This window comes from Tupaia chinensis, unplaced genomic scaffold (assembly GCF_000334495.1).
Source record: "Tupaia chinensis unplaced genomic scaffold, TupChi_1.0 Scaffold000575_1, whole genome shotgun sequence".
Taxonomy (NCBI): Eukaryota; Metazoa; Chordata; class Mammalia; order Scandentia; family Tupaiidae; genus Tupaia; species Tupaia belangeri.
The window spans coordinates 2891183-2901671 of record NW_006160089.1 but is presented as its reverse complement, the minus strand read 5'-3'; the positions used below and the strand labels follow the sequence as shown (position 1 = coordinate 2901671).

Here is a 10489-nt window from a genome sequence, read left to right as displayed (position 1 = left end):
CCCCACGGAGCAGCTGCTTCACCAATCGGCAGCCTCCACGATGAGGCTGGGGGGAGGGTATATAAGCCGAGTCGGCGACGGCGCGATCGACGCCGGCCAAGACAGCATAGACCGAGTTACTGGTGTTTGCGTGAGTGAGAGTCGTAAGAGCTGCGGCCTGCATTTCCGGACCTGTCCTTTTCCTCGTTCACGGCTTTTGACCCCGGGCTCACTGTCGCCATCAGGTTGGCATCCTCGCTGCGATTCTGTGCTGCAGCCTGTGGCTGGATTGTCTGCGACGCTTTCGCAGCCCTTGCCTGTCTGCTAACCGACTGGCCCAGGGCACCCGCAAGATGAGGCTCTCCCTGGTGGCTGCGCTGCTGCTGCTGCTCGTCGCAGCGCGGGCGGAGGAAGAAGACAAGAAGGAGGACGTGGGCACGGTGGTCGGCATCGACCTGGGGACCACCTACTCCTGGTAAGTGGGGTTTGTGGAAGCGGGAGGATGGGGCGTGGCCTCCTGGGCTGGCGTGAGCAGTGAGATGCTGATTCCTTCTGTTCGGTTTTCCTGCCAGTGTCGGGGTGTTCAAGAACGGCCGCGTGGAGATCATCGCCAACGATCAGGGCAACCGCATCACGCCTTCTTATGTGGCCTTCACCCCTGAAGGGGAACGTCTGATAGGGGATGCAGCCAAGAACCAGTTAACCTCCAACCCTGAGAATACAGTTTTCGACGCCAAGAGGCTCATTGGCCGCACCTGGAACGACCCGTCTGTGCAGCAGGACATCAAGTTCTTGCCTTTCAAGGTCCGACCGGTTTTTTCTTGATTCTTATGGAGAGCGGGTGGGGACGGTGGAAGTATTTAGAATTATGAAGTTAACTGAAAAAAATATTGAGACTACGATGTAGTAAGAACTTCTTTAGTGTTGCTTCAGAATCTAAGACAATGTAGTTGGTAAACACATACTCTACATCATAGGTTGGGATTAAAAGACTCGTTAAAACGGAAAAGACTTGTCTTTATAAGACTCTTGTACTAAGTATTTCTAGTCAGTTTTGAACACCAAGGAATTAAACCAAACTCTTGGAGAGAAGTAGTTCTTTTTACCTTTGAACTATCATTGTTTTAGTGTCTGAAGATAATAATTCTTTAAAACAGGTTGTTGAAAAGAAAACTAAACCATACATTCAAGTTGACATTGGAGGTGGACAAACAAAGACATTTGCTCCTGAAGAAATTTCTGCCATGGTTCTTACTAAAATGAAAGAAACTGCTGAGGCTTATTTGGGAAAGAAGGTAAATATTTCCAGAGCAATATATATTTTTACTTAACGTTGCTATTTTCAGTTGACTGTTCTAGATTTCCTTCATGGCTTGAAAATTTTGTCTCTTGATGATATCCATGTTTATTAGTGATTTATTACAGGACATACAAAATAGACACTTTTTATGTGTTATCACTTAATGTTTGCTATTTCAAGGTTAGAAAAATTTGTATCATATACTTACCAGGAAACTGGCTTAGATACTACAGTGTTAGTTTGAGTATAATTTAAAGATTAAACCATGTGACAAAATACACATAATTATGGTTTTTTTTTTTAGATTTTACTTTTTTTTTTAATTATCTAATTTTATGTGTTGATTCATTTATTTTAATTAGACTATAGAGGGACAGAGAGAGGGAAGGAGGGAGAAAGCTGCCAGGTCTAGGACTCTAACAGTGGTTGGCCATGTGGGAGTCCAGCACCCTTAACTACCACACTGCTTACTGGCCCCCACATGTAATTAATATTTTGTTGTCCATTCAGGTTACCCATGCTGTTGTTACTGTACCAGCCTATTTCAATGATGCCCAACGCCAGGCAACCAAAGATGCTGGAACTATTGCTGGACTGAATGTTATGAGGATCATCAATGAGCCGTAAGTGTGAAAATCAAGGATAGGGCATATTTTCCAGGTAGGGGAAATGTAAGCTTCATTGGCCTTTTTATAACCCCCCTTTTTCCTTCTCCAAACAGTACAGCAGCTGCCATTGCCTATGGCCTGGATAAGAGGGAGGGAGAGAAGAACATTCTGGTTTTTGACCTGGGTGGTGGAACCTTTGATGTGTCTCTTCTCACCATTGACAACGGTGTCTTCGAAGTGGTGGCCACTAATGGAGATACTCATCTGGGTGGAGAAGACTTTGACCAGCGTGTTATGGAACACTTCATCAAGCTCTACAAGAAGAAGACTGGCAAAGATGTTAGGAAAGACAACAGAGCTGTGCAGAAACTCCGGCGTGAGGTAGAAAAGGCCAAACGGGCACTGTCGTCTCAACATCAAGCTAGAATTGAAATTGAGTCCTTCTATGAAGGAGAAGACTTTTCTGAGACCCTGACTCGGGCCAAATTTGAAGAGCTAAACATGGTATGTACTTTGTATTTTTGCTTTACTGGTGAGATCTACTTAGATTCTTGGGTTTAAGACAACGGATCTCTATCTAGATAATGTCTAGGTATAACAGACTGAGTAACCACATGTTTTATTCTAGGACCTGTTCCGCTCTACTATGAAGCCTGTCCAGAAAGTGTTGGAGGATTCTGACTTGAAGAAGTCTGACATTGATGAAATTGTTCTTGTTGGTGGCTCTACTCGAATTCCAAAAATTCAACAATTGGTTAAAGAGTTCTTCAATGGCAAGGAGCCATCTCGTGGCATAAACCCAGATGAAGCTGTAGCGTATGGTGCTGCTGTGCAGGCTGGTGTACTTTCTGGTGATCAAGATACAGGTAATCATTATCAAAAGGTCTTCCCCAGTACTTCATTAACATGATGGAAAGATCATTAGTAGCTGTTCCCTTGGAAAACACTATAATGAGCAACAAGGTTTACTGAAGGGTACAACGAAGATAGAATCTGGGTCAGTCTTGTGATTCTTAGTGACTCTGTTAAAGTCATTGTCTCTAAAATGTTTGTTCTTAGAACTTACCAGAATGGCAAGATAGAGAAGATCCAACATAATTCATTGACTGAGTGCTTTATAACTTTTGAATTAGAACTCAGGTAGATTTATGTATTACCTTTGCAGGTGATCTAGTACTGCTTGACGTGTGCCCCCTTACACTTGGTATTGAAACTGTGGGAGGTGTAATGACCAAACTGATTCCAAGGAACACTGTGGTGCCCACCAAGAAGTCTCAGATCTTTTCTACAGCTTCTGATAACCAACCAACTGTAACAATTAAGGTCTACGAAGGTAATTACTTAACATTTGTTAACATCCTGCTTTGTTTTCAAAGAACTTGACTTCTTAAATGTACTGTATCGAAAGTGCTAGGTAAATAACTAGCTGCTATTTTCAGATGGGGGGGGTCTTTTATTTGACTATCAAGTTTCAAAGAGTCAGCACTTAGTACATGCCGCTATTTGGTAGGGTGAGACACTATGTAAGTTCACTCTAAAACCAAGGGGCAGGGTTTCAGTAATTTGAGAGGCTGAGGCCACATAAGAAGGCCACTCTAAAATCCAGGTACAGGTCCCAGTTAACTTGGGAGGAAGAGGAGGAGGCAGAAGGATTGCGACATAGATGTTGCCTGAAACAGATTACACACTGCAAGCTCTAGCATACAAAATCAAGATGGGGCTTCACAATGGTTTAAAAGTAGATGGAGTTCAGTTGAGAGTTGTAACTTAATTCACTGTTGGTCCCAGTTGCTACTCTGTGAATATAATACTGATTCTCATTTTTAATTTGAGTACCTTTGTCACTGTACACTCTAGCAGACTGAAGTAGAGATCCAGATGTACTAACACATGTTGGTAACAAGTTTTTTGTGTGTTACTTCCAGGTGAACGGCCCCTGACAAAAGATAATCACCTTCTGGGAACATTCGATCTGACTGGAATTCCTCCTGCTCCCCGCGGAGTCCCTCAGATTGAAGTCACATTTGAGATAGATGTAAATGGCATTCTTCGAGTGACAGCCGAAGACAAGGGTACAGGGAACAAAAATAAGATCACAATTACCAATGACCAAAATCGCCTGACACCAGAAGAAATTGAAAGGATGGTTAATGATGCTGAGAAGTTTGCCGAGGAAGACAAAAAGCTCAAGGAGCGTATTGATACCAGAAATGAGTTGGAAAGCTATGCCTATTCTCTGAAGAATCAGATTGGAGATAAAGAAAAGCTGGGAGGTAAACTTTCCTCTGAAGATAAGGAGACCATGGAAAAAGCTGTAGAGGAAAAGATTGAATGGCTGGAAAGCCACCAAGATGCTGACATTGAAGACTTCAAAGCTAAAAAGAAGGAACTAGAAGAAATTGTTCAGCCAATCATCAGCAAACTCTATGGAAGTGCAGGCCCTCCCCCAACTGGTGAAGATGATACAGCAGAAAAGGATGAGTTGTAGGCACCAATCTGCTAGTGTTGTAATATTGTAAATACTGGACTCAGGAACTTTCGTTAGGAGAAAATTGAGAGAACTTAAGTCTCGAATGTAATTGGAATCTTCACCTCAGAGTGGAGTTGAAAATGCTATAGCCCAAGTGGCTGTTTACTGCTTTTCATTAGCAGTTGCTCACATGTCTTGGGGTGGGGGGAGAGGAGGAATTGGCTATCTTAAAAACTAGGTAACAAAACTGGGTTTGGGTGTGTGTCCACCTTGAAAATGTTCTATTTAACAATTGGGTCATGTACATCTGGTGTAGGAACTTTTTTCTACCATAAGTGACACCAATAAATGTTTGTTATTTACACTGGTCTAATTTTTGTGTAAAGCTTCTGATTAGATTAATCATTTATTTATTTTTTTTTTAGGAAGGGAACTAAAAATTAAAACTCTCATGTGTTTGAGGGGTGGGTTGGGGATATTGGGGTGAAGGAAATTTCTCTTCAATATTTCTAGGTACTTTGCCTAGCCTTTATCTGAGAAAAGAGGGAGGTTCATCCATATTGCTACCTAGGCAAGGGCCATTTCAGTGCCCAAGAGTAATATTCCTGAACATAATTGAAATGTCCTACTTAACTTTCTAAAATTGCCTTTTAGTGACCTAATCACTGGTACTAACTTTACACCCTTGGGTTTCATGTATAGTTTTAGGATGTAAAGGTGTATTTTGAACTCTGTCAGAAACTCCATCCCTGAGATTTCCCATTAGTGGTAGTGATGGGGGATCTAGGGTGGTGACCTTGAAACTACTCTGAACATGCTCCCCTCTCCCTGCCACCCCCAACTATGTGGGTCAAAGGCAACAGCTTAGTGTTAAGATGTGTGTAAGATAACTTAGGTTGAGAGGCCAGCTGGCAGTGTGGTAGTTAAAGGCACTGGACTCCCACATGGTTGACTGGTTCAAGTCCTGAATCTGGTGGCTTGCTTTGTCACTTAACCTCTTTCTCTGATCAAACTGTAAAAATAATAATGATAAATACATAGTTATTTTTTTTAAAATAACTTAGGTTGGTTTCCTGAGGTAGGGATGGTTTAGGTGACAGAAGGGCAGGCTGTCTAGTATGAACATGAAATCCATTACTGCCCCAAAATAGGTATTTTATAGAAAGGCAACTAACTGAAAGGTTATTTCACTGGTGAATGGTAAAACTGGAACTTGACACCAGACTTAATCTCAGGCCCAGGCCTGTAGTGCCCTAAAGGTCTACCTAAGGGGTAGAGTCTTCAGATCAATGGCCCAGTGGTGCAAAGCTCTGCAATGCTGGAGGTCATGTGTAAGGTAAGAGTTGGGTTCCTGGTGGAATTGTACATTATAAATTGCATTTAAGGCTGGTTGTGACATGAGACCATGTTGAAAGTCTTGAGGCCAAACCCAGTGAAAACCACTGCTACTGTATGCCCTGAGGCAGAAAGAAAGGAAGGGAAGCAAGGGAGGGACAAGGACCAATCAATCATCTGCCCCCAGAGGTTCTCATACCTCGTACCAACAGTTTGTACCTTCTGAGGAGTACAGGATATTAATTGGGCTAGCAGGTGACAGGGAGATTAAGGCAACTAGGTAGATGCCATAGATGACTACATGGTCAAGTCCTGGACCCAGCAGTTTAAAAGACAAGCTATGTCCTTGTGCGTGCTCAAAATCCTGAAAGGAGAATGGAGTCCCACAAAAGGAACTGTGGCATGACCATGCTCTTAGTGACTTCTTTTACCTGCTTGGTACATGCACAAAGTGAAGAAAAGGTAGGCTTCACTTCCTGTTTACCATCTGACATCTAATAGTTTGATTTTTTTTCTTTTTTAAAGATTAAAGGTTAATCATACTTTATTCTTTTTTTTTTTTTTTTGGAGGGGGTTTTGCTATAGGGCGCATGCGCTAGACAGAAAGAGACAGACAGAAAGTGTGAAATCAACCCCCCGGGGGGGGATGGCCATGCCTCAATTCCTTCTCTATTCTCCTCTTGGGATCTTGGGCACGTATGCACATGCGCCCGGCGTGAGTTTAAGCCGCCAGGTCCAGGACTTGAACCGCGGTCGACTACATGGGAGTCCAGTGACATAGACATTACAGTAACTGCTGGTCCCAATCATACTTTGTTCTTTAAAGAATTATTTAATTTTATTTAATTTGACCAGGGAGGGATAGAAAGATGGAAAGTGAGAAAGTAAGCCACCAGGTCCAGGACTTGAACCGTGGTCAGTCATGTGGGAGCCCAGTGCCCCCAACCACCATGCTGCCGGCCAGCCCCAATATCTAATAGTTTTTGTTTTGTAGCAATTTTGAGTCACCCTTTTTGTGGCTAGTATTCAGAATAATTGCAATTTGTATTGTAGGTTTAAAAACAAAAAAAAAAACAAACAAAAAAAAAACTTTAAATAATGGAGGATTTTTGCACCAGGCTATCCATTTCTTCACCTACCAAAATAAGAGCAAGATGGACACAGTGCAGAAAAAATTTTGAGTGCATAAAACAGCTGAGGTTTTGAGACCAGGTGGTGTGAAGATCAGGGTGGCTAGACTCTGCATAGCCAACCATGTGGTTAAAGTCCTGGACCTGGATCACACCGGGAATGTGCTGTGTGCATGCTTAGAATCCCAAGGAAAACAGGAGTGGAGATCGTGGTATGGCCTTCCCCCACAGGGTTGATTTCTCACTGTCTTTCTCTCTCTAGCAAGCACACATGCCCAATGGCAAACAAAAAACCCTTTCTGAAAGTAAGGACAGCAATAAAAATGTGGGTTTTATTAGTCAACTACAGTCACAATGCAGTCGTCATAGATTTCCCCTTCTGTATTCATCCCACCAAACACAAAACAGAGCAATATGTCAGTCTGATGTTCCACACGTGAGTCACCATCTTGGGTCACTCCTTTGTCAGCGGAATCCCCTTCCTCAGCTTCACAGTTCAGCGTGATAGAATTTGAATCTTCTTTCTCAGAAACAGACATCACTGGCCATGGAATGATACACATGGCATGGTCCAATCGTCCAGGAGGTAGAAAAGTATCAAATTTAAGCAAGGTCCAGTGCTGCTTTTCTATGTTAGGGGAGAAAACATAAAGAGGCTTTGGTTAAGAAATGTCCAGGTGCCAGCCAGTGGCATTATGGTTAGAGCAGCTAGATCGCACATGGCTGGCTGCACAGTCTGAGTCTAGCCCCTGTAGCCTGAAAAACAGTGCATGTTTGTGTGTGAGCCCAAGACCTCAAGAGGAGAACAGAGAAGTTGCAGAGTGGCTACCCCCATCAAGGGAATATTTCACACTCACTCTCTTTGGCAAGAGTTCGTGTGCTATAGCAAACTAAAAAAATAGTAAGTTTAAGAAGGAAATGCCCAAACTTGTTCAGTGCCTTACTGTATCAGCTGAGCCCGAAGAAGAAATAAAATAAAACCTCGTGGTGGTGTTACTCCTTTAGTGACATAATTTCTTACAAGTTTAGTTTTCATTCCCCTGGTTTTAGACATCACAGAGGAACCATGGCATTGTGTCACCTCTATCTATCTATCTATCTATCTATCTATCTTTCTATCTATCTGTCTGTCTGTCTGTCTGTCTGTCTGTCTATCTCCCACAGAGGGTGTGTACACTTCACCATACCCTCTATGGTGCGTGGTCACACTACAATCTCTTCTCTCTTTCTCCCTCTTGTCAGGAATTTGGGCACATTTACTAGGCATATTTCTCGAGCCACCAAGTCTGGGACTCAAACTGCATTGCTGGCCATGTGAAATTTGGCTGCTTTAACCACCTGGCCACAGAGCCTGCATTGTGTCATTTTTCATAAAATATTTACAATTGTTTGAAGATCCCAAGCATGCCTGCTCACCTATGTGATATTGGTACATTGTGTCCAGTGCTCCAGTGGGAGTCATGCCACCAAAGACATACAGGTGGTTCCCTACAGTCACAGCTGAGTGGGCGGCACAGCCTACTGGAGCAGCCCCGGTGGGACTTAGCTTCTGCCACGTCATGTCACCTGACAAGAGAAGGAGAATGTGTAGGCACAACATGGGCTAAAATATGGTCTCAAACATATATTTGCTACAGTTTTGCAAATCCATGCCCCAAGATCATTCAATAGGAGTTCTGAGAGGAATTCTTTGGGGAAGCTTGAAATTCTGATTGGGTATTCCAAGAGGGAGGGAAGGGCTCAGTGACTCAAAGCTTTGTTTTTGTTTTTGTTCTACAGGGCATGAGAGAGACAGGGAAAGTGAGAGATCACCCCCCCAGGGAGGATGTCCATGTCACAATTCCTTCTCCATTTTCCTCTCAGGATTTTGGGTACATATGAATACACATCTGGTGTGTTTTTTTAAGCTGCTGAGTCTGGGACTTGAACTGCATAGTTGACCATGTGGGATCCAGCCAATCCAATAATCACGCCACCGGCTGGCCCTGATCTAGAGTTTCAAGAAGCATCCCAGGTGATTCTAATGGTAGATGGTCTTTGGAACATGGGACATGTGATACAACTGTTCCACACCAGGGCTGCATGCCCAAAATTCCAACACAACCAAGAAATGGAGAAGAGATTGTGACTGTGCTCCACACTGAGGGGCGTTTGTTGCCTTTCTCTGTCTCTGTCTCTCTCTGGAAAGCACATGCACCCTCTCACAATAAGTAAATTCTAACAATTCCTTAGAAAGCCACTTTGTGAGTATTCACTAAATACCTTAAATATCTTGCTCACTTAATGTTTCTAACAGCCCTATGAAATCGCTACGACTTCTGCCTATCTCTTTTCTTCTTACATATGAGCAAACAGGATTAGTTTTTTTGTTTGTTTGTTTGGTTTTTTTTGAGAGGATTTTTGCTATAGGGCGTGTGCGCTCGCCAGACAGAGAGAGAGAGACAGAAATCACCCCCCAGGGGGGATGGCCACGCCGCAATCCCTTCTCTTCCATTCTCCTCTCGGGATCGCGGGCACGCATGCACATGCGCCCGGCATGAGTTTAAGCCACCGGGTCCGGGACTCGAACCATGGTCAACTATGTGGGAGTCCAGCGACATAGTCATTACGCTAACTGCTGGTCCCAGCAAACAGGATTAGTGAGGAAAAGAGGCTTGTCCAAGATCCTACAGCTTATAAATGGTTGAGCCAGAACCATACCCAGGTCTTGCTCCAAAAGGCTGAGTTCTCTATAATCGAACATGCTATGCTGCCTTGGCATCCTAGCCCAATTCGGAGAGGATATTTGCATAATTTCAAACAAGCACACACACATGCATTTATGTGTGTATTTACTGACTGATTTAGTTTTGCTATAGGAGGTGTACACTTGCTGGAGAAATTACCCCCTAGGGGGATGGTTATGCCACAATCCCTCCCCCTTCACTCTCCTCTTGGCATTTAGAGAATCCACACACTCTTGCCTGGAGTGATTTTCAAGCCACTGGGCCTGGACTTGAATTGTGCAGTTGGCCATGTGGGACACAGATGCCTTAACCTCCATGCCACCTGTTGGCCTCTCAAACAAGCATTTACATAAGGTAAGAGAGGTCTAGGGAACTATTTGGTAGGCAGAAAGAATAGCTAGGAAGTAGTTCCTCAGTAAAAGAGAAACTATCTTCCTTTTTAAAAAAAATAATGATTTATTCTTTTTCTTTCTTTCTTTCTTTTTGGAGAGGTTTTTTCTATAGGGCATGTGCATTCACCAGAAAGACAGAGACAGAGAGAAATCACCCCCCGGGGGGATGGCCACACTGCAATCCCTTCTCCTCCATTCTCCAACAGGGATTTTGGGCATGTTTGCACACACATCCAGTGTGAATTTAAGCCACCAGGTCCGGGACTTGAACCGTGGTCGACTACCTGGGAGTCCAGTGGCATAGCCATTACGCCAACTACTGGTCCCAAGAATTATATAGTATATTTTAATTATTATTATTTTCAAAATTTGACCAGAGAGGGGCCAGCAGTTGGTGTAATGGCTATATTGCTGGACTCCCAGGTAGTCAACCACGGTTCAGTGGCTTAAACTCACACTGGGCGCATGTGCATGTGTGCCCAAGATCTCAAGAGGAGAATGGAGGAGAAGGGATTGCGGCGTGGCCATCCCCCCTGGGGGGTGATTTCT

General features: G+C 43.6%; 2 protein-coding genes across 6 annotated transcripts in view; one reads left to right on the top strand and one right to left on the bottom strand.

Annotated features, from left to right (window-relative positions):
- Nucleotides 1-73: 73 nt before the first annotated feature.
- HSPA5 (heat shock protein family A (Hsp70) member 5) lies at nucleotides 74-4730 on the top strand. The gene is made up of 8 exons (XM_006158245.3): nucleotides 74-454; nucleotides 552-783; nucleotides 1137-1274; nucleotides 1790-1902; nucleotides 2001-2391; nucleotides 2516-2753; nucleotides 3053-3220; nucleotides 3813-4730. Exons 1-8 carry the CDS (start codon nucleotides 333-335, stop codon nucleotides 4373-4375), a joined length of 1965 nt encoding a protein of 654 aa, XP_006158307.1. The 5' UTR covers nucleotides 74-332; the 3' UTR covers nucleotides 4376-4730.
- Nucleotides 4731-7132: 2402 nt separating this feature from the next.
- The window catches only part of RABEPK (Rab9 effector protein with kelch motifs), a 32869-nt gene continuing 29512 nt past the window's right edge, over nucleotides 7133-10489 (bottom strand). For 4 of the 5 annotated variants that reach the window (XM_006158242.2, XM_027775602.1, XM_014591478.2 and 1 more), the window contains 2 exons: nucleotides 8239-8388; nucleotides 7133-7450 (listed from right to left, as the gene is read on the bottom strand). In XM_006158242.2, coding sequence (XP_006158304.1) covers nucleotides 7158-7450; nucleotides 8239-8388 — 443 coding nt within the window. In that variant the 3' untranslated portion in view covers nucleotides 7133-7157. The remainder of the gene's footprint in view (nucleotides 7451-8238; nucleotides 8389-10489) is intronic. The other variant, XM_027775601.1, reaches the window with a different exon arrangement.

Bases quoted from the DNA above. Each gene is read 5' to 3' on its own strand.
- HSPA5 (XM_006158245.3), top strand. From the start codon at position 333: ATGAGGCTCTCCCTGGTGGCTGCGCTGCTGCTGCTGCTCGTCGCAGCG. The intron at 1,275-1,789 runs GTAAATATTTCC...TTGTCCATTCAG, and splicing joins AGGCTTATTTGGGAAAGAAG to GTTACCCATGCTGTTGTTAC. The intron at 2,754-3,052 runs GTAATCATTATC...TTACCTTTGCAG, and splicing joins TTCTGGTGATCAAGATACAG to GTGATCTAGTACTGCTTGAC.